At 42.3% G+C, this 24,470-nt stretch overlaps 1 protein-coding gene across 1 annotated transcript in view; it reads left to right on the top strand.

Moving 5' to 3' along the window:
- The window catches only part of megf11 (multiple EGF-like-domains 11), a 78,655-nt gene that overhangs the window by 5,179 nt on the left and 49,006 nt on the right, over positions 1-24,470 (top strand). The window contains exons 3-7 of the mRNA XM_086209089.1: positions 16,203-16,317; positions 17,037-17,138; positions 17,538-17,638; positions 21,859-21,951; positions 22,116-22,136. Of these exons, the coding sequence (XP_086065215.1) occupies positions 16,208-16,317; positions 17,037-17,138; positions 17,538-17,638; positions 21,859-21,951; positions 22,116-22,136 (427 nt within the window). The 5' untranslated portion in view covers positions 16,203-16,207. The remainder of the gene's footprint in view (positions 1-16,202; positions 16,318-17,036; positions 17,139-17,537; positions 17,639-21,858; positions 21,952-22,115; positions 22,137-24,470) is intronic.

Genomic DNA, 24,470 nt, shown 5'->3' with positions numbered 1-24,470 from the left:
GGGAATGAAAACTGTGGAACCCTGCAAACACATCTCATTGCTCTGTTACGTTCAAGCCAAAGGAAACCTTTTCTGTTGAAGCAGACACAGGTTGTTTTTCCTTGTAAGGCTGAATAGAAGATAAAATATACAGCTATGCATGTTTTGCATCACAATTTATTTAACAGCAGTTTTTTTTTTTTCTTAAAAGTGCAAAGTGATGCTAAATTTTAAAGGCCACAAGATGTTGCTCTAAAAACAGCCTAGCTCACTGGCATTGAAAAGTAAGAAGACATCTGCAATTTAGATTCAGCTTTAGTTCTATGTTAGCTGTCCCAAAGGTCTGACCATGTCTGCATCTGATTATGCTTGCATGCATTTAATTAGTAATTTGACAATGTACTGCATTGATGCCAGTCAGCCAACACTCTGCAGAGGAATAGATTGCCTGATCCTGATATTCAGCCACAGAAATGATGAACTCAGGATGATTTCAGATACAGGAGCTCCAGCGAGGGGCTGGGTTAATCCCCCCTCCCTCAGGTGCAGCTGCTCCAGGGACGCGACGCCACATTTCAGCACCGATGCTGACTGCGCTCAGATTAATGCACTCATCGGTTCCTTTCTTGTTTGTTCTAATGGCAACAGTGTCCCTTGCGGGGAATCTGGTGCTTTTTGCATGCATCTGATGAAACCAGCCACTTTATCCATTTATATCTTGTGAGAAACTAGAGCCACAATTGGTTTTTACATGCCTGGACTGTCAGTTACAGTGCAGGGTAGCGCGCGACACATTTCCTTGCAGAGATACAGGAAACACATGAGCAGTGATGAGAATCCAGTGTGCTGAGATGTTGCGCTGTGGTGATAATGCTATTATTCATCATTATGTCTTGGACAGCAAAAATCCCCCCTCCATCTCAGGCACATGCTTTATACGCTTCGTTAGGTCATCTTTGTTATTACCGTGGAAATAATTTAATTGTATATTTGAAATGTGCAGAAAAAAATAGAGATATTTATCTCGAAATTTTTTTAAGAGTTGAGTGCAAATACTTTCAGATACACAGTGAAATTTAATATTTAATGTTAATTTGACAGCATCATAAAGGCACTGAGAAGATGGATGAGTTTCATTTTATAGAAGTCTTCAGTTGTTTAGAAGATGATTCACAGTCACAGAGCAAAGTGATATTTCACCTCTGAAATGATTGGGGTTTTTTTTTCTCTTCAAACAGACAAAATCTAATTGTGGAAACTTTGCCTCAGTCATAAATTAGTGTTAACATCTGAAAGAGGGTTGAAAGGTTGAAATGGATTTAGGGGGCGAAAAAAAAGCCTGACGAGGTTTCAAGCCTGTCTGATAAAAGATGTAATTAACTCGAAAATCACCTGAGTATGAGGCCACGCCGCTCCTACGTAGGCGTCTCTGTACTGGTGAGTAGTGGTAGGTGTCAGTGGGCTCGCTGACATGGTAATTATTCACATTTCATATCATACAGCAGCCCTGCAACATGATAGATGATCATCCTCTTGACAAACGCGGACAGGGGAAGAGTTTTTTGGCCGTGCCACATTTGGACCCACTATGCTCAACTTTCCATTAATAGTGCAATGCCTATTACAGTGTTATACCTTGCCTCTGGCACCTATTAGAGAAGGAGCTCATCATGGTATTTTTTTTTCCTTGTCTGTGTTTGTCTGCATATTTTTGGGGTAAATATATTCATCTGGATTTATGCGGAAGGGAGATCTCATTTCGAAAAAGAAGTGCACACTTAATTGCCCACATTGAATGGATACCTGGCATATTAGCGGCACGTCTCAGCCACGCGCTGCTCTCCTCCCGTTTAATAAAGGTTGCAGATGCATCATCTCACTCTGTGTTCCATCCTCTGTGTCTATTGATGGATCTCTGCGCTATCAGCTAGGTGCTCCCAGTCCTCCAACACTAAGCTCCTGCGCTTATTCAGCAGCCGGGAACCTTGCTTGTGATCAATGGCCAGCATTCAGGACTGTGTACGGACTGAAGCACATCTGGGATTTGGATGCTGAATAACTGCCCACTCAACAGGGGCGATTCATGAATAATACACCATCCAGGCAGCCCAGTGACCCATCTCCTTTGGCCTCTCGCTGGCAATGCTTTTGCGCTCAGATCTGTCCAGAGAGCAGTGGGGTCGGGGCACAAATACTTGGCGCCCGTGGCACCAGCAGCCTGCAACAACCACCGGAGATTAGAGAGAATAATGGAATAGACAGAGAATAAGTGTGAGGTTGCAGAGGGGATGAACACAATTTACAGAAATGATCATCATTGATGTTTGTATGTCTCTATAGATTTTTAATAGACACATCAAAGCACTGTTGCAGTGGGTGCTCTTTCTATACTGTCTTTCTATGGACTAGTTTCATAAGACAGTCGTTGCTTCTTTCTTAAAGGTCCATGTGTATTTGATATTTTTGCTGTAGGCTAATAATTTTTCTGCAAGTGCATTGAATTTTTATTTTGTTTGACTATCATTTGCTTTATCTGACTGCATAACATTGAGATGTACGAAACAATCATCTGGTAACACACATACCTGTACTACAGAGGTGCGGGGAGAATTTGAACAACCCAATGAATATGATGATTTATTATTCGGGTACGCTGACTGTTTTTCCATTGTTTATTCTTATGACTGTACAAGCAAATTCCTTGTTTTCTGCTGTGTCTTCTGGGTTCACTTGGTATCAGTTTCCACTGAAGTCCTTCATGTCGGTGATGGAAAAACAGACGAGCAGGCCTGCTGACCAGAGCCGTAAGCAACCTTTTGTTTTGTCCCTTTATTTTGAATCCATTCAGTTCAAGTAGGTGTATTTGTGCTCAAGTGGATTCAAGAACATTTAAAAGGTTGTGGTCGTAAAATCGGTAATACATCTTTAATGCTAATCCAGTTGATTGAGCTTTCATTGCGCTAAATTGAGATGGCCCGCATCTACAACTGTGCGTCAGTAGCATATTTTCGGATTCAGTGGTCATGATGGCGAGCCATTCTTCTCTCTCAGGTATTGATGACTGTTCCAGAAGGTTAATGTGCGACACTCGCAGAGAAGGTAAACCATGGATCTTTAAAGAGATGTGGGAAGTGTTAGAGCTAATTGAATGTGAGGAGATAAGGTTTTCATCCAATTTGTTGTTTTTGGAGAAGAAATGCTTGAATATCCACAGGTTCTCCGTTCAAACCAGAAGCAGCCGGACATCATACTGGTATACAACTGTTTGGCATTTCCACGAGACAAATGTGAATTTCACTAGACCCGCAACGATTAATCGTTGGAAAGAATGTGACTCAACTATTTTGATAATCATGAATAAAACTTAATAGAATTATTAACTCAGGTTTTGTTTTTTTTTCAAGCAAAAATGTCAAAAAATCTGCTGGTTTAAGTTTTTAATTTCAGGACCTGTTGACTTTGTGTCATTTATGACAGAAGTGAAGTCTTTGGACTTGATGGAGCAATTTCAAGACTTTACATTTGGAAATTGTGATCATCATTGAAAGATTAATCGATTTAATTAAGAAAATCAACATGTAAAAAAACTTGGTTCTTGCAGTTAGGGCCGCACGATTTTGGAAAGCTATTTCATTTGATTATTTGTCATTCTGACATACACTCTCATTTTTTGTTCGAAACAACAATTAAAATGATAACCGTGAAATCTTTTCTTAAATCTGTAGAAAATTTATAGAGTGTGTGAGAAGGACATCTCTGGATCGCCATAATTTTAAAATAGAATTTTGACACATCATTTGCTTTTAATAGATACTGCACCTTCCTGCAGTTTCAAAAATGCAAAAGGCCCTATTAGGATTTTGGTTACATTTCGATTAATTGTGCAGCAGCCCTAGTATGTAACGTCATGTTCCTAAGACAAATGTGAAGATCACCACTCAAACGCTCCTCTCAGATCTCAGTGATACGTCTACACATAAAGCAACGGTGCGTCTTCCTCACTCCCCTCCCGACTGCTTCACACACCGCTTACCCTGCGACATTTGGGGCGACTTTCTCACTGCATGGCTTCTCACATCTTGGACACTGACACAAAATAAATGAAGACACAAAGAAGACACAAGGTTCAGGAGGAGTTGGGGATGGGGGGGTTGTGGCTGAGGTGTGAAACTGTTGGGGTGTAAAATTGCCCTCGCAGCCGTGCTGTTGTTTCAGCATTTCATAGCGAGCTTCTCAGCTAGCGTCCACATGTCTGTTCGGGGCCTTCTTACCTCCATGTTTTTTTTCTGCATTTGTTCCATCTATAGCATAGCTCTGCTGAGTTCAGTCCTGTGGAAGCTGTGGAAAAAGAAAAACACTGTCGGCCCTGACTGTTCAGGACCATGTGAATATACTTTCTTGACAAGAACTACAAGAGAGTAATTCAGTTTTATTCTGGTCCTGGTGGGAGAGAGCAGGAGGTTCAGCATGCTAATATTCACACGTTAATTTGTCCTAAGATATTCAACTGTTCTCCTGCAGCTCTCATTACTCGCAATCAGTCACAGGATGGCTAATTGTCTGTGTGGGGAGTGAGTGTCTTACTGGGACGAGGACTAGTCTGACTGGTGCCGCCATCAGGTGACAGCGGGACACCAGAACCTGGCCACGCTGAGGGTACAGACATGGAGCCGAGAGCTTTGCAGCACATTTGGCCAGTCAGTGTGATGCCTGGGGTTTGTTATTAGAAGCATGGGGTGAAACACGGTGACTATTATAAGCAGCAGGCTGAGTGATGAGGCATCAGGCACATTGTTATTTTGGTTCATTAAGTGGTCTCTAATTAGTTTTCTAACAGAAAATGTTGGCCTGAACCTGATAAGTGGTGACATGTTTGTGATTGGAGATTGTGCCTCTTAAGTAAATAAGAACCCAAATCCAATTAATGTGGAGTTTGGCATGAAGAAACTATACAACAAATAAAGGCAGATTTTCCTATATGCTTTATTGTTTTATATATAGTGTTTACTCACATTAATTTCAAATGTTCTGCTCTTTGTATTTTGAACCACCATCCTGCTGCCCCCCCCCCCCTCCCGTGTGTCTGATTCTACATTCATAAAGCTCATGTTAGACTAGATTAGCTCTTATGATGTCCATGAAGAAATTTCTCATTATTGCCTGTGGTAGAGTGCGAGCAGACTTCTGGCAGAGAACTCACAGGACAGTGTTTGTCTGCTCTGACAGGCTGCAGAAAGTCTTTGTGCCCAGAGTGAAAGAAAAGTATGAGGAGAGTCTCCCTCCAATGGGCTGTGTCTGGTGTTGGCCTGCCCTGCGGTAAGGCAAGGTTATTCAGATGAAAGATGGTGTTGAGATTAGTGAGCCCTGCCTGAGCGTGTGGACGTCCAGCATGCCGCACTGCGTGATTTATGAGAGTCGTGATATCAGCGGTCGCCACATGAATAAACCATGTGGCCAGAATTAAGCTCCTGTTAAACGACGCACAGCATTTTTCCAGGTGCCCCAACCTCCAAGGGGATAGCACAGTCATGAAAGTTGTGCTGTTGTTTTTGCTGTATCATGAAACCCATTTTTGATGACTCAATGCAGCACCGCAATCTTCGCCCAGGATGAATGTTGGATGATTGTAAATCTACCAGTGGTTTGATAGACAGTGAGAAAGAGAAATTGCGGCTACGAGATACAGGTTAGAATTCAAACTTCCTCCTACAATTTGACTAATTCGTTCCCACTAATTAATCAAAGAGTAACAGCCAGCTGGGCTTTGAGGAAGTCTTATTGTGAGGCGAATACAATCACGCCAACGGGAAGAGGATCCAGATCTTGATAAACGGTGGAGTGAGATTAATGAGCATCACCGAGAAATTAGGTTAACACACCAGTTACATGCTCTGCAATTACAAATTCAAACACAAAGTAACTTTTTATGCCTGAGAGTTGTTTTTAAAATTCATGCATCGCCTCTCTCAGCCCTTGCTGCATCTTGAAGACTCTACGTTTGGTGTGATCTTGCGTTAAGCTTTGAAAATGGTGGCTGGAGTTGGAGAAAAACTCTCCCAAAAAAAGTTCTTCAAAAGGACACATTTGTACCCTTCCTTGATGATAATGCTTTAAGACTTATCAAGTTTGAGATTGACCTGAAAGGTCAAAGGGCTTTGTTAGCTTTGCATGAACAGATGCTAAAAGATGCATTAGGATCTCCCAAATATCTCTGACGTGCTCCCTTGGAGGGCCTCCAAATGTCTCAGTATTTTTGCTCTCAGTAAACGTCAGTCATCCATTCATCCATGTGTTATGGAGGCACTTATGTGGTGCTGGTGAAACGGCGCTTGTGTTACTGCTGAAGAAATTTCATATTATTTGCCATTTTGTGCAGTGTAACAGGCTCAACCTTTATCTTGCTATCACAGATGTGGTGTGAACGGATCTCATCTTCATCCATGCTTCTGCTCAAGAGGATGGCAGTGACAGGCATCTGTGCAGCTGCATCTCAGGCTTTGCCCATGTCCTGTCATCCGTTTCCCTCCGTGTGACATGTTTGCTCTCCTTGACTCATTCAGTTTCATGTGTGGTAAACAACAGAAGATGTGTTAGTCGGGTCTAAATGGGGGACAATTAATCCCATCTTTATGGTTTATTGAGGACACAGGGATTATTCTGTGTGCTATCTCCATCCCCCCTCCCTGATAGCAAAAAGCTATAATCGGGAGTCATTACTTTACCCTTCTTTTGGACTCTCGGGGCTTTTAGGCTTTGTATGGGGGGTCTATGCATTAACAGGTTGTGTGCTTTAGTGTCACAGTTGACACTGACAAGGGTGACGCCTATTCAAATAGTGTTATTTATATTCTGTAACTTCAGACCTCTGAGCGAAGGTGTTGCTCCTGTTCCACCAGTTTCAACTGAAGGGAATGCTGATCTTTGAGCAAAGCTCAGATTGCAAAGTTGATACAGGGTGAATGGGAATGCGGGGGGGGGAGGGTGGGCAAAATCACGTTTGGAATCCAACCATAGTTTGCAGGTAGGGGGGTGCAGATTGATGTACAGCCCCAGAGTGAGTATCTTGAATTTTAGAAGCCAGGGATGTGATCGGAAGAGGGAATTAATGTCTGAGAATCTTGGTTGGTTCAAGACAAACAGGCAGCGCTGTTCTGGATAACTACTTTTGCATCCATTGATGGAAATTTGAATTTTAATCATTCATTCATTGCAAAGTCATTGAGCTGTGGGACTGTGAGCAGGATTTGTGATATTACAGATGTTTCGAGGGCTGGTTCTGGTCCAGGGTTACTTCTGTGTGCCTTAAGGCAATTTGAATATATCCTCTGTTTCATACAGTATATTATCAAACGTACAGCTTACATGGAGTTGCCACAGTGGTCGAGTGCCCTGGCACTTTTTCCTGGGAGACTGACAAACTGCATCTGAATGCTGAGCATGTTAATGATATGAATATTGCACCTGTGCCTTCTGTCCCTCCTGTCCATCTCCGCTCTCACTGAGAAAATCATATGCAAAAGCCAAGAGCTAATGCAGAAAGGAATTATCTTCCTGTTCATGAAATCTGAAATCAGAAGGTCAGTCATAAACAGGTTGATGTATGAACATCCATATTTAAGTCATAGTCCAGTCTGACATTCAGAGGATGTGAGGTTAATCCATAGCTGCATCATGTCAAGCTGACATTCCTAATCATTGATTCGACTGACAAACCACAACCTTCCCATGTAGATATTGAGGCATAAAACTGCTCGTTTTTCCACTTTTAAAAAATGCATTGGTAGCAAGCCATTAAGCTGCCCCCTCTCTAAACAAGCCAGTATAATGTGTTGTATGCTGTTGGAGGAGGATGAATGTGGCTGGTTAATGGAGAATAGGAGCCGTATCTCCTCACAAAATCAGCATTTTAAATGCTATGTGTTTGCCTGCTTGCTGTGGTCAAGGCAGATGGCCGCCCACACGGAGCAAGAGTCTGCTTCAACATTTCTGCCTGTTCAAAGCCGGTTTATAGTCGCCCATCTGTCACTGAGTGCTTGCTCATGGGAATTTTCCTGATACCTTTACATTCCAATCAAATTTTAAAAGCATGATTTTAGACCTGCTCTATGTCACGAGATGAATTTTGTTGTGATTGGCCACTATATGAAGAAAATTGACTTGTATTGTGAACAGTCACACTAAAAGTACTACAACTCACCATCAATTGTCATCTGTGCAATGTTAAACAAAAACGAAGCTTCAGTCACCCTGACAAAGCGACGGCTGTGAGAGTCAGCAAGGTGTGTGACAGCTGGCACTTGATTTTATGAAATATTTGGGACTTTTTGGACAACAGCACAGCAGTGCCTTCCTCGCAGTCCTGGTGGAGTTCAATCGTATAAGCCTGGACAATGATTTACTCTAACTTTGTTTAAACTATTGTTAGCTAATGAGGTAGTTTCCCTGCCGGAACTGACAAAAGTTTTCTTCTGATTCTGAATGGGTGGATGGGTGGATGGATCGTGCTGGCTAAGGAATTTTGTGCTTTGAGAAGTTTTAGAATCCAAATGAGATACTCCATAATCATACTGTATCTCAAACTAGTGCTATGCTTTCTGCAATGATTTGGGATATAAACTCCATTGGAGGACATCACCGAGTGGATAATCAGGTCCTTTTTTTGTGTGTGTGTTTCCGCCTGTTCTGCTTGATGACTCCTGAGATCTTCTGTTGCCATTGACCGACTTGAGAGTCAATGCAGAAGAACCTGTTTTAAAACAACAACCAATGCAGCCATTCTAAAACCTGATCTGTTGTGCACGTGTGGGGAACATAGACTCTGGGCAATATAAGTTGAAGTACTATGAATCAGTTTTGGAGTGCAATGGAGGATTTATACACACTGGACATAAAATGATGAATACAAAAGCAGGAAATAGAGATAAAAGGAGACTGCATGCACATCCGATCTTTGTTGGGCAGGTGTTGAGCCCAGAATAGTAGAATATGGAAAGAGAAAAACACCTCAGACAAAATAGAAGTACCTATTAAATGTATATGAATCGTATACTTGAATAAGAGAATTTAATAACAGCAGTTAACACATGTACAACATTTTTTTTACTGTCAGCAGCAGAAATTCAGAGTTCTTCATGTCCCGACATGTCATTGTCCTCTAACTATAATACTCATAGGTATGCAGCTGAAACCAGGGGGAGCTGTGTCTATGATGCACCACACCATGGCCTCTCTAATGAGGCCTGACTCTTAATGACGCTACCCCCAGCAGCATGACAGCCACGGCCAGCACTGGGGCTTATCTCACTGGCACTCTGTGCTGCGTGGTTACACCTGTAACCTTTAGATCACTTCAAATTAGGCTAGTCTGATAATCCCTCAGCAGTGATTACAAAACAGATTGAGTGGCCGGAAGAAATCTCATAAAAAATGTATATGAACACTCAGCTTGAATTTAGAGGAGGAACAATCGGCTGATTGAGTGAAGACATGTTGCACACTGAAGCCCACAACTGATCAGGCATTCTCTCTGCTGTGCCAGACAAGATTGCAATACCAAGCCATGTTTCTGTTGACTGGTTTCATTATGTAGATGTAAATTAACACTTGCAAGACGAAAGTGAGGATTTTGATAAATGACCACATAAAGCATCCACAATGAGCCTCAATAGCAGCTGGGATCATAGATGGGAGGTGAGGGTCTGACTCGTGCCACTCTTCCATGCCTGCTGAACATCAGTCACGGAAGAGTGCGGGAGCTGGTCAGCCAGGGGACGGGGTGCTTAATTGCGCTGCACTTTAATAAGTCACACACTGAAGACACACAGCTTTAATCATGCAGATGTCTCTGCTGATGGGTAGTATGTGGGACATAGGTGGCTGCAGCTCATCAGTGTCAATGTTTCTGCAGGCAGGTGTCCGATGTTAGCCGTGGGTGTCCATGTCAAGACGCTCAAGTGCTTATCCCCTTAGACGCTACATCCTACGTAGAGCATCCATCTATACCTGACCTCCCATACTTTGCACCCGTGTCTCCATTAATAGTCTAAATAGCCACATTATTCTGTCAGTGGGATCAGATGCAACATCACAGTGACTGAGAAGGTTTTATAGTCTCAGTAATTGAAGTGGTGAGAAATTGGAGACAAATTCATTAAGGGTGTATGAGTTCCAGCGTAAAGTGAGCACGTTTGAAGTTAAAACAGAAACAAACTGTCGGCTGATTTGCGGAGGAGTCATGCAGAAGAGCCCCTATCATATCGATCCAAGTTGGCTGTCACATTGCTGCAGAATAAAAACATTTCACTTGGACCCACTTGGAAATCTTGTTTTCAGTGGTGTTTGTTTGTTTATTTGTCTGGAGGATTGTGCAAAAATGATGAGGCTGATCTCACCAAACTTAGCAGAGGCGTTCAGAATGGGCCAGGTAAGGGGCAGATTAGTCATAGCACCTGGTGGCAACAGGAAGTGACTTCTTTTTTTTACTTTCACCAGATCACCCTCAAATTTGGTCAGAAACGGCTTAACTTGATGACGGCCATAGAACAGGAAAATGTTGTAACTGGACACCAAATCATCGGATCTTTCCCAAATTTCACAAATTTGTTGAACCTAAGGGCATCCACAAGCTGAATTTTAGTCACAATCACAGCACCACCTAGTGGTTACAGAAACTAAGCCTGATGTCACTGAATTCCACAATTGCTGTGTTGTCTTGACATGATGCACAGCTAAATCAGGTGTTCTCTAATGCCACCTAGCAGCTTGATATTTGGTCACCACTGCTTCCAGCTTTGATTAGGTTCCGAGCAGGAACGTGCAGCAGCCTTGGAGGACGCATGCCCTCCGAGTTCTTTCAAGCCACAAGTGCATTTCCTTTGTTTTGTTTTAAACATTTAAATGTTAAAATCTGGAAATGGTAGGCATCCTCATGCATGGCAGAATATCAGTGAGTTTCTTGTCCTTGACATTTAGATTTTTAAAGTCGCTAAGCTGTTGACTGACATATGCCTCAGACGAATACCTCCGCGGAGTAGATGGAGACCAGCTCTAACAAGCCAGGATATGGCATTGAATCCCAGCGTGATGGCATAATAGCACTCACCTGGACACCAGGTTTGATTTTAGATCAGACATTAGTCATGTTGGTGATGTAAGTAAAGAAATATGTGCCCCCTGCATGGCGCTCACAGATCACATTGGATCGCAACACATATGCAGCATGACACAAAAATTTCTGTTCATTGCATCACACACATCACAGCATGTGGCTGTGTCTTGATTTTGCACCAGCTCACTATCCAGTACGTCGTCCTGGATCATAATCAACCGGATCCTATTTTAACTTCCTGTGGGATTTAAAAAGACAAGAAAACAAAAAAACAGACAAAATGTAATCATATTTAGCTTCAGATTTGTAGTTCAATTCAATTTCACATCAGCAAAACCACAAATTTAATGCACAACATGTAATGATAATATCTTCAGGTAGTGATATCGCATTTATTCCATCCATCCATTTTCTTTACCTCTTACCCCCTAGGGTCCCTGGGGCGGGGGCGAGGGGAGGCTGGAGCCTATCCCAGCTGACATTGGGTGAGAAGCGGGGTTCACCCTGGATGGGTTGCCAGTCCGTCGCAGGGCCACCAGGAGCAATTGGGGGTTGAGTATCTTGCTCAAGGAAAATTAAACACGGTTGCCAGGGGAACTGAGGATCAAACCAGTTTACTAGACCCGTTTACTACCAGATTACCAGACGGCCACTCTACCTCCAAGCAATGCTGCCCCTTTTGCATTTATTATTTGATCTTTTTTTTCTATTTAGAGCACAAGTGTGGAAAGTTTATTGGACAACATTTAAGTTCAGCTCTCCATTTGATATCATTAGTTTGTACAATAGAAACAATGGGTCGACTCGTTGCAAATGGAAAAAAAAAACCATGCAGAATATAAATTAAGTGCTTTTATTTACACCTTAATACAGAGTTCACAGCAGAATTCTCCAGCCTGCCCTCTGACCTCCTGGAAGAATCATAAAGAGTAGTGTTAATGAGCATGATGACAAACACAATATTGTTCTTTTCTTACCCGTATTATCATTGCAATGACCCAGTGCGTAGGTTTTTTTTTTTTTTTTTTAATGAATACAGATAACATGATTTTGTCAGGTTGTGGATGAGCCACTTGTGCTGCTTCAAGTGTGAGCAGAGTTCATTGTATCGACCCTCTTGAGTTAATGTAGGCTTTTATTCCTTTGGGTAAGTTAGTGGCTGTGTGGATACCAGGTAGGAGGAGGAACATTGTAAAATGGAATGAGAACTGTGTGGTTGGATGTGGAGGCTGCACAGAGTAAATTGGCCTTTCAGGGGCAGCTTTTGTGAATTATACCCCTGTTGAGATTCTTGATCCCATAAGAAATTTATGAGTGTGCGTGTGTGTGTGTGTGTGTGTGTGTGTGTGTGTGTGTGTGTGTGGGCACACACGCATGCGTGTGAGAGCAAGCAAGGAAGCATGTGTCTTCAGTGTGTCATCATAAGCTCATTATTTTTCTTCTCTCCTACAGATCTGCAACCTGTCATCACTTCTCCCTGCGTGTGTGTGTATATATGTATGTGTGTGTGTGTCTGAGCACAGCAGCACTGTCACTTTGTGCTTCCCAAGCCCCCTCAGCATCTACAAAAAGGGGACCACAGGCTGTAAGCTTAGGTGAGCTTAAATCCACGAGCCTCTGGCTACTGGATCCACTGGTGTCTTTCTTCAAGGGTTCCATAGTGCTCGCTTTGATTCAGATTGTTGCGAAGCCAATTCAAGTTTTTGTTTTAATTTGTCATTTATTCAGCACCAATTCATGGCAGAAGTTATTTCAGGGTAGTTTCTGATAAACCACCCTTTTTATAAAATCACAGACACGACGTCTATGAGCAAGCACTTAGTGACACTTGTATCCAATAAACATGTTTTGATTGACATTTTGAAGTATAGATGGAATTTTTTCATATTTTCACATCACGCTTGCTGGAGGTGTTTGTTTTTTTTGCCCTTTTTTAATATATAGTAAATGTGCAGAACTGGAGATGGAACCCTCACCTCTTTGCAGAAGCTCTGACATAGCAAATCTTTAACTCGCATTACTGACCAGCTGTTTTGCTTTCCTGAATATTCCCCAAACTTCTCTGTCTCCAGACAGCATCCGACACGGCCGTTACCAGCTGGCATGAAAGAACAATTAGAAGTTGTCCAGCTGGCAGGTGGCTGCAGATAGTCCAGAGGACCTCTTCTTTGTCTTCTGCTCCATTTCTCACATACCTAACTTTGCCCATATGTCATCTGCTGATGAAAATATACATTGCCTAGCCTAGTTTATTCATATTGAAGCAGATGTAGCTAATTCAGAATCCCTTTTTAAAGTAATTTCAAAAGAATTTGCTTGAGAATTGAATGGAAACATGATTAGTTAATGAAAACCTCCCCTTCAACAGGAAGAGACCTTGAGCAGAACCAGACAGGTGGGCGAGTCTCGACCGGTAGTGTTGAGAGGGGATGATCTTACAAAAGCAATGATGGATGTTAAGCAGGATCATGGAGGAAGAAGGTATTTCTGCTGCTCTGGAGGAGGAGGAGAGATAGTACAGACCTACAGCAGAGAGAAGATGGAGAGACAAGCAGTAATGGGACATGAATGTGTACAGGTGGTGAGAGAGAGAAGCCCAGTGCATCATGAGAGATCCACGGTAGCCTATAGGCCTGTAGCAGAGTAACCAGGGGATCAAGATAAGCCTGAACCACCCTGAACTATAGGCTTTAGTCAAGAAGGAAAGTCTACTTTGAAAAGCCTCAGAATCACTTATTCAGGATAATCCTAATTCTATCATCTCTCTGCTTCACTCTGACAACTTGTGAGGTTTGAGAAATGTGAAATGACAAGTTATGAGGTATCCCACTTGTCCAGAGCTGCTCAGAGGAATGAGGGCGGTGATCCAATCACAGGAGCAATAAAAGCTTTCTAGTCTATCAAGAAGCGTCCCTGTAGTATTTAAGTGGATTATTTCAGAGAATCACCTGAATATGAAAACAGCTGTAGCCTGTTACATGTGTGTATCTTGATTAAGCATCCTGTTAAGGAAATGAACATGACTTTAACCTCTGCCTGCTGAGATGAACTGCTACTTAGAGGAAGTGGAGGCCTGATTGATTTTCCTTCACATGTGAGTGAACTACATGCGGCCATCAATGCCGAAGATTAGCTGAACATGTGAATGCCTGTGTTATTGGATACAGTCACTCAGAAATATTGAACCCATCTCCTATAACGCATTAAAGCACACGGGGCACATCTATCCTTACGTACACACGCACTGTAACGTTTGCCCCCACAGATTGATCGAGCCAAATAAAGATGAATAGATAATGCAGGATTCCTTTGCATTTACACGCGTTTGTTGCTTGAGTAAAATATGAGCCTTCTCATCACCAAGGTTGATATCTTATTCACTCTGCTGAGACATACTGTCATGTAAAATATATCATTAAGTTACCACTGAAGACATTCAGGCACGAACCTGTGATGTGTTGAGTGTGATGCACGTTTTCCTTTTCCTCCGTATTGATTTGCTGAAGGTAAGACCCGTGTGAGCGCAGAACCCGTCATTCCTCTTGATCACATGCACTCATCCTTTGCTGATATGGCTAATGAAATAACCTGCTGGTCAAAACAAATCAGCATCTCCGTCACGGGCACAGGGAGGTTTGACCTCTGAAGGTCAATCCCAGAAACTTCTGTGCAACGAGGATTGGCTTGAAAAGTTCTTGGTGTAATGACAATGGATACTTCAGCTGTATTACACTTGTTCAGTCTTTGGAAGGGCACATTGCATGAGTAAAAATGATCTTGATTAAAAAATATAAATCGTCTGCTTCCAAAAAACTCCAGGGCACACTGAAAGGGTTCATGCAAAATTTAAAGCTCTTTATTTTATATGGCAATATAAATTGAAATATTACTTTTCTCTCCTCGAGTATTTAGATAAGCTAACCAGCTGTATTATCGGAGTAAAGATGAGCCGGGACTAAAATTAAACTTTTTTGTATTTCGAGCTATAAATTGTTTATGAATTAGCAACCCCATTTAATTGTGCACAACATACATGCCCTTTACCAGTACCAAAGGTGTGTCTAAACTTTAGAGAAATTAATCAGATCCTGCCAAGTTGGAAATTGACAAACTATTTCTTTTCACTCGTGTCCACCCATCCATCCATCCATCCATCCATCCATTGTCTTCCGCTTATTCCTACACGAAGGGTCGCGGGGGGGGGGCTGGAGCCTATCCCAGCGTCAACGGGCAAGAGGCAGGGTTCACCCTGGACAGGTCACCAGTCCATCACAGGACCAACATAGAGACAGACAACCATTCACACTCACAGTCACACCTACGGTCAATTTAGAGTATCAATCAGCCTCGTCCCCTCTTGATGTCTTTGGATGGTGGGAAGAAGCCGGAGTACCAGAGAGAACCCACTCAGGCACGGGGAGAACATGGAGACTCCTAACAGAAAGATCCCGTGCCCGAGTCGGTACTCGAACCCGGAACCTTCTTGCTGTGAGGTGACAGTGCTGACCACTGCACCACCGTGCAGCCCCTTTTCACTCGTGTGTTTGGACAAAAAAAGACTTAAAAGTTGGAGAAGTTTAACACAAACCTTTTTCTTGTACCACAAGCAAATCACTATATTTGTCTGAAATCCAGCCTTTTTATCATGTTGCAAGTATTCATCTAAAGCAATCTGTCTCCAAATCATAGGTTCCTCTTTTTATTTTTTGCAAGGACAAGCAAACCTAATAGAAACCTCACTTGAGCTGACATTTAGATGCTCTTTTTTTCCCAGGCACAGGTATTTGTACAAGACACTTGTCATTGAGTGGTAAATATATACAAAAATATGTATAGAGATATGCAGTACAGTGTATTACAGTTTTTTTTTTTGCCAGGTTTACTTTGCTTTAACTTTGGCAAAAGTGATTCGATCATTTTCAGACATAACGTGTTTACTTCACTGCAAGTTCCTGACCTCCACGTTACAAGACAAAAGGGCCATGTTGTAGCCGTCGCCTGTATTTTGGACCCTGCTCTCCCTTCACCATTAACAAAGAGCTTATTTGATAAGCTAACATGAAACCAGGCCCAAGTTTAAGTCAAAGCGCATCTTTCTTCTGTGTTGCCCTCTTAGATTAAATGATGGAGTCGTTTGCTGTCCTGCTGGTCCTTCTCGTTGCTCTGGGGTTCCCCACTCGTGTATGGAGTCTCAACCCGGATGACCCAAATGTCTGCAGCCACTGGGAAAGGTGAGCATGTCTACAAGTGTTTGTCTTAGTATGATGGATTTGAGATTTTAGAGGAAATCTGCAGGGTTTCGGTTCCTGGGGGTGAGAGTGGAGTTTGATCTCTGAATGTTTTCAGTGATCCTGCAACAAACACTGAGCCAAAGTTCCAGATCTGCTCTCCAAGTCCACACAGCACTATCGATCTGACACAGCTGAAGTCGCAGAGCCGAGAGGGATGGGAGGAGTTGCCGCTTCAAATGAAATACGCAGGCAAATTGATCAGTGTAGTCTCTTTCCGATCAATCACCACAGCCATAGAGCCTGAATAATTATTAGTTATGCTGGGTTGTGTCACTTATGAGAAATAAGCAGGAATAATTTCTGTCCTTGATGCAAGGGGGAGGAAAGAAAACTGTGAAGATATATTATGAGGATTATTGCCTGACCAAGGTGAGGGTACTTAAGATTGTGGTTCCACCTGGTTGGCATTGAAATGAATCCCCTAAGTGGGCTGTACTCGTGGCTTTAAGGTCCTACAATATCCTCACGCTGTCTTTCCTTGAATATGAATCATCAAAAAAGGCTCTTTATTTGACATCCAAGCAATCGTATTACTCTCATTGAAACCACGTGCTCTGACAGGACCTTTGTGCTTCTTTTTTTTTTTGTTATTTCCAAGGAGTTTAGAAAGCTTAGCCGAGCTGATTGTGACTGCGGTAACGTCCTTTTCTGTCTTTTAGCTACGCCGTGACCGTCCAGGAATCCTACGCCCACCCGTTTGACCAGGTCTACTACACCAGATGCACAGACATCCTCAACTGGTTCAAGTGCACAAGACACAGGCAAGTTTGAAGGAGTTCCTTTCATCAACTACTCGACCTTTATTGTCCTCCAAAAACCAGAGCTGGCAGCAAATATGCTTGTTAATGTCTGGCTGACAGTGAAGCTAGGATGCCTCACTGTAATCATCTTACAGTAAATGGTTTAACTACTCCAGAAGGGTTTATAGTGGGCATTCAACTAGATCAGTACACAGTCACCTACCAAACAGCAACTTTAATGTCTGAAACGCATCATTCCAGGACCTTTTAGTTCTTATTTCTTTCGTGTCCCTTTAAATCTAAATCAAAGCACAACTTTAACCTTCTATTTGTTTTGCTGCCCTTCAAGATGTGTGTGTGTGTGTGGGGGGGGGGTCCATGCTTTATATCTTAGCTGTCTCGGTGTGTCTGTTTTTCCAGGATCAGCTATAAGACGGCTTACCGGCGGGGAGTAAGGACTATGTATCGGCGCCGCTCGCAGTGTTGCCCTGGTTACTTTGAGAGCGGAGACTTGTGTGTTCGTGAGTATCCCCCCCCCAACATCCTAACAGATAAAGGTTATATATATATATATATATATATATATATATATATATATATATATATATATATATATATATATATATATATTGCATGTAAGATTTAAAGAAAAGTAGGAAATGATGGAATTGATTGAATGTCATTGCGGATGCTCGCAGACAAAGCCGCAACTACCCGCCAGACTGCTGTGTGCCCCCCCCCCCCCCCACCGCCTCCACACTCTGTGTCAACCAATAACACTTCACCTCTACCTCCTCCCTTAGTGAGCCACCATCCATGTGGATTTACTCACTTTAAAATGATTGGGCATGATTTAACATGAAGGCACACAATTTTACACCATAGGCTGCTCCCTGCTACTCTTCCAGCAAGAGTAATTTAATTGAAGTTGTATAACAATGAGAAAAATTAATGAGCCAAGTGGGTCCTGGTTACAGACTGAGTAGGTATTGCACCCCCCATAAAACCACACAGGAATTCAATAACATAAAAAGAGCAGAGGCCGTGAAAATTGGACTGTAGCAGTATGCTGATAACAATCCGTCACCGTCTTTTTTTTTTTATAGCTTCATTAATGGTCATTGATTTCTATTTTTATTCTCACATCAAACTGAATATTTCTGCATGTTGGCCAAATAGATAGAATATATAGCTTCTGAGACTTTAAGGTTTTGATATTCTCACCACATCTAATGTTTTATTCCCTTTAAATAAAATTAGAATCACACTTTAATATTTTCCTAGATCTTTTGCAACATGAGCGAGTTTTTCCTGATGCCCCATCCAAGAGGGTAGATGCTTTATGACCACAACTGGGCTTGTCCTTGTCTGGGCTTTAGTGGCCGCAGGGTAGTGGAGCCCTTGGAAGCCGGCCAGCAAAGAATAAGAGCAGGTGTGATTATCTTGGGGTCTCGGGGAGGAAGGTGCAGATTGATCAATAATGTGTCCATTAACCATTTGACTGGCAATGAAGTGTTAACCAGGTGAATCTACAAACGGTATAGGTGCCTCTCTAATTCGAGCTCCCCATTTCATGATCAATAGGTTTTATTTTAATTTAACGTCGAGTTGAGAATGAAAGCAGCACCCCCCCGCCCCCCCACGCCACCAACCTCCAGCCCTCCTTCAGGTGAAGTGAGGCCGATAGGGCAGTTTGCTTTCTGCTGCCTTTGCAAACTGTTTCACCCCTTTTAATCCTAGCACTCTCACTACCAGGATTAAGAGATTTGTACTCCCCGAGCTGTTTTGCATGCAGTGACAAAAGGGTGCATTATAGAGAAGATCGACCCAAAATTAACTCAAGTCGTATTTCAGGACACTTTGTTGTTTACTGAACGTAAAATATCCTCAGTGTGTGTTGTTAGTTTGCTGTAGCGTTCTCCATTTGTACCATTAAAGTAAACAAATCTCTCGTGTATTTGTTTTTTAATTCAGGACGCAGTTTTTTTTAATTATATATTTTTTATTATATGGAACCACGTCTGGTATCTGCACTATGAGAGACTGCTATCTGGGGATGTAATTTCCTTGAATTTGCCAAAAATAATCACATAACAGAGAATACTTATGACTCCAGTTCAGCAACATGAGGATGAATTTTTCCTCGGATTGAAGGATTGTTTAGTTTTCTCAAAGAACTTTGATCTGTTTTTCTGTCCCTGAAGTTTCCATCTAGAGATTTTTACAAAGTCTGTGACCTTTGATCTGTCAAAGGTCATTACCTTGATCCATAACTAGCACATGAAGAGGATGTGAGGAGCTCATTTCCCTCCTAATAAGTGTAATTATTACAGTTGTGCAGGAGGAAGTGAAAGGAACTCACTAATGATAAAGAGCTTGGAATATCTTTGGAGGCTGACAGGCTATCCGGGGCTGCACGCTCCTCCTTTAGACCAGCGTTTAGACCAGATGACTTCTGCCTGACGCTCACTTGGCCAGTGGTACAACATATTCACCCCTCTAAAAATGTCTTTGGCTGCAGAATTAGTCGGGTTTTGATAAAGTTCCAGGCATGCGAGCACATTTCACATTTGATGATGGGGAAGATGATGAGATTTTTCTGCAGAAAGGGATTCTGCGCCTTTGATTTCTTTTTCATTTGGGCTTTGTTGCATCTTTTTTTTTTTTAATGCTTCAAAGCCACAGTTTTAAAATAAATCATCTCAGTGTGATATAGAGGCATGTGGAAGAAAGTTTGGAGGGAGTTGTTTGATATGTTCTGTGGGCATCTCTTTTAGCCATCAGCTACATCACAATACACTTTAGTCTACTACAAAATCTCTACCACTAGAAAAAGGATAAACAAACAGAGCAGTACAAGCACAGTCTTATTCCTGCTAGAAAGCTCCACAAAACAGGGAGAATAATGCAATTAGCAAAGAGATTATAAAACAAATCTACTTCATAGGACATTTAGAAAAGACTGCAGTTTGACTGGACAGGAATATAAAAATTTATTAACAATGCACAACAATTACCAATTAGCTCCATTGTTCCCCGTTCTGATAACACCTCTGCATAATGAGTTAGATTAGCCTTTTATCTAGATGAAAGACTCAATTTTCCAACAGATTCCTTAGACATGAGTTAAGCAGAGTGATTCATGAATTTCAATTAAAATGAAAGACCTACCTCCGATTTTATTATGCCATCCCTTCAGTACACCGGTTCAGATCTCAGGAGAAGGGTACGCTTTATCCTTTCTCCCATATTCAAAACTTCATTTCCATATTTCTTTTTTTTTTTTTTAAAAAGGATGTGACACATTTGCATTTTCTCGCTGATCAGAATTTGCTGATTGAAACTAAACGAAATCAACTCATCCAGGTGACATTGAATTTGTCTCCTTCTCTTTTGAATACTCTGCATACTGCAGACTCATTGATTACAGGTAGTCGATCTCGTGCCTTCGTCAGCACAAATGTTGGAGCACTTCCCCTTTTCTTTTTGCTGGCTTATTGTAATTAGACAGTTTTCTGCTAGAGGACTTATGCTCAGAAATCTGCCCTGAATTATCTTTCAATCTCTGGTTTACCATATTTGCCTTGGGAGCATTTCTCTGATTAGCCCCGGCCTGTGGGTGTTTGGGATTCACGTCTCTTTCTCCTTTCCCTGCTGCATCTCTCCCACTGGCAGTGGATCCTAATCGAAGCCTGATTGAGTGATAATCTATAGCAGCGGTGTTCAGGCCTGCTGCCAGCTCCAGCTGACCTCGCTGCCTGCAGGATGAGCTTCATAGTATTCACCTCCGAGTTTATGTTGAGTGTGTATAAAAAAAAAAATGAAAGGCAGGTGTTCTCCTGCTGTTTTGTTTTGTTTTTTTTTACTTTTGTCTCAGTCATAAATCAAGAAAACAAAAGGAACAGGATGTTGGATGAGCTCTTATCAGTTAAGACAATGGTCTGTTTATTCTGCTGCCCTTGGATTGTGTATCATTCCTCTGCACCCCATGTTAGAGGACTGCTGATTCCCATCAGGCAGCCTGACGGTCTCCTTCCACAGATAAGAGCCGGTCTGCCTTAACCCTGCTAGCCAGATGACCTTGCCTGCCAACGTTTTTGTCTCGTGCCAACTGTTCCATATTTTTGCCACTTTTCTGTCTTTGTTTCACCTAAAGACAAAACAAAAACAACCCATGTAGATCACATTATTATCCAGCTGAAACAAACTTCCAAGCCTTGTGAACATGCTCCCAGGCATACTAATGCTGCACCAATCAATTGCATGCCGTGTTGCTCAATATGAATGATCAAGAAAACTGCACTCTTAGTAAACAGTGCTGTGCCTGGACCTACAACATTAAAGCATCAGTACATGACAAAGCACTGGCTGATCAAATTAGAAGGGATTTACAGCTTGTTCTTATGGCTCAGCCTGCTGATAAAAGCTCATTGTGGAAAGTAAAGCTATGTGATAAACCGTGATGTTGACCAAGGACTCAATCTCCGAAGAAATAATTTAGTCTGGTGTCAGATCCTGGAGATGGATGTTGAATATGAGTGCCACAGCTAAGATTTAGTCTCTTGATGGTATTAAGGAGATATCGAGTGTTCAGTTTTATGGGCCATTTTGTTTCAGCTGTTATCTATGCACTTTTCATTATGCTGTTTATTGGTGGTTTAATGATGTTTTACTCTGTTTCTGTGTGTGTGGGCTCAATTATAATCCTGCACTGATGAGGGTATGTTTCTGTGTGTTTCAGCTCTGTGTACAGAGGAGTGTGTCCACGGTCGCTGTGTGTCTCCTGATACATGCCAATGTGAGCCCGGATGGGGCGGACTGGATTGCTCCAGTGGTGAGTGCACTTCACTTCTAAACCAGCTATTAGTCACTTAGTCTCATTTACTTCTAAATGGCTTTGACAGCCTGTTAGTCTACAAGACTTTGCTGTTGTTCAAGTGTTTTGCCTCAGTGTACGTCTATCTCAAAGCTGCTCAGCTTTGTATCCTCTCTTCTTAGCAAACACAGCCAATGGAACAGGTAAGTCACAATGAATTCATTTTCATTTGCTGGAAGTGGAAGTGATTTGCTTGATGAATATAGCGGATGGATGGATGGCTGCATCCCCCCCCCTGTGTCTACTGAGCTCTCTGTTATGGTCTTAATCATGATTAGACTGGTGCCTGTGACTTGTTCAGTGGAATGATAAATCAATGCCTCGCTGAAACAAGCCATTATGCGGGCCTCCCTGTTTACGGGGTTTACCTCAGCTCCCAACTGGACCCCAGAAGGGATGGCAGGGTGGACTTAGGCACATGCTCTCTGCAATCAGCTTAATGCTGGAGTGTCACTGAGGCCAGACAGGAGAAAAGGATCTATACTCACTCTCTAGTGATATTTACACCTGCAGAGAGATTGAGAGGTCCTGTTTTGCTCATGCATGTTTGGACAAAGATAACTCTCATGACCCAGACACCATTTCTGCATCAACACTCTCACTAGCATTTATTGCCTATTGCATATTTAAGAATGACAAATGGGAAATTATATCAGTTGCGTTATTGTACAGATCTATGACTTTTCATTAGCAAGAAAGCCATTCCCTGATTAGGAACTGTGTGTAAATCAGCTGCTGCGGCACTATAGCCGGTTGGTGGTGGATTCATTGGCATAAATGACAAGCTTGGGCTGTTTGCTGCTGCTGCTGCTGCTGCTGCTCACTCCTGAAGGCGGGTGAGAGTCCAACAGGGAGGATGTGAGGTTCAGGGGCCCCCAGGGACTCTCCCACTCCTGGTTGGTTAGGAGTGCAGCCATGTGTATCTTTCTGTCTGCAGGTGCTGGGCTAATCCACTTTATTGAAACAGACTTGGTGATTGAGACAGAGGCATTATTCATAACTTTAGATTTCCATAGCAGGCAGGATTCCAGGTTTTTTTTTTTCATTTACGAGCTTTCATCTGTAGAAATGAGGAATGTGTGCCAATTTTTAAATTAAGTCTGCCCTCTTTTTCATTCGTGTAAATGGTTCAGCTTTCTTTTTTTTGTATTTCACTGTAAAATGTACTTAAAACCAGTGCAGATAGGTGAAATGGATATATCACTTTATGCTCACACGGACTGAAAAGCACACACTGACATCTATTCAGCTCCAACACAATCAATGCCATGGTTTATTTGCTGTTTATTTTACTGCTATTATGTTTGAGTAGAGGTATTTGTGCTCTCATAAAAGCCAATTCCCCGGTACAATAGCTGGTGAGAGGGCAGAGTGAGCTGGTCACATAATGAAGGATGTGTGAATGTGATAAAAAGTGTGTCGCCCAGGCTTGGAGATGAAGAGCTGCCGTGGGATGCTGAGTGGCCTAAAGCTGAAGTGACAGCCTTTCTGCCAGTGATCTGGCGCCCAATCAAAGGCTTGGACCTCATTTCTGGAGCAGCACCCACCAGGAAGCTGTTTTGTATATGGGTCAGGTGGTGAAAATAAAGAGTCGGACTGTTTGTGGCCAGAAAAGCGAAGGCGATAAGGTGGGAGGGATTCACCAAGTTGTATTGGGAGCGGTTGGGAAGCTGAAGAAAGATATCAGCTGTTTTGCACCTGCTGGCATCCACCCGCTGAAGCCAGAAAACATTTCATCCTCTTCCTTGACCCCAGGCAGCAGTCCCGTTGAGACCCGAGCTGCCCTGTGACCCGCTTGGCGTCCTGCGGTGTCTTAGAGTCTTCAAGGACACGGTGGTTGATGTGAACAACAGAGAATAGCTGTTCATTGTTTGAAAACACCTCATTCTACATCTAAATGTGTGGATTTGGAACATCTTGAGTTCAGATCTCCCAACAGAGGGATGAATGATTAATTGCTGGTTTGTGTGTGTCTGTGTTGTGTTTGTGGAACGTGGTCCTGAACGTTTTTCTCTAATGACGTGTTATGCAAACATTATCAGTTCCTCATTTACCAGCTCCGGGCGGGAAAATGTTGTCAGCACTTGCACCTGTCTGTCTGTCTCTGTTGTGCTTGTGTTTGCTTTTGTTTCACCTTTTTCTCTTTTTATACTAAAAAAAAAAAAGTACTGTTTGTTATCTTGGTGCCTCTTTGTATATTTGTCTTGATAAACAACACTGTTCCTTGTAGAATTTCATAAAAAAAAGGAAAAGGTTTGAAAAATAATGGGCTACAACAGCGACAGGAACACTTCCGAAAATAGCAAATCGGATAGCTGGAGCTCTGCTTATGGGATCAGCAATATATCTTAAGTCATTTTAGTCTACCTTTGTAGGTCGATGTTTTGGCTGCAGTTTGCAACATGTATTTTATATGCCGCTGTGAAAGATATGAAGCAGGGAAATAGAATCTTTGTACAATATGAGTTTATTGAATG

Source organism: Aulostomus chinensis, chromosome 7 (assembly GCF_037954235.1).
Source record: "Aulostomus chinensis isolate RoL2024-O1b breed Wild chromosome 7, RoL_Achi_v1.0, whole genome shotgun sequence".
NCBI lineage: Eukaryota > Metazoa > Chordata > Actinopteri > Syngnathiformes > Aulostomidae > Aulostomus > Aulostomus chinensis.
This window is presented reverse-complemented; position numbering and strand designations above follow the sequence as displayed.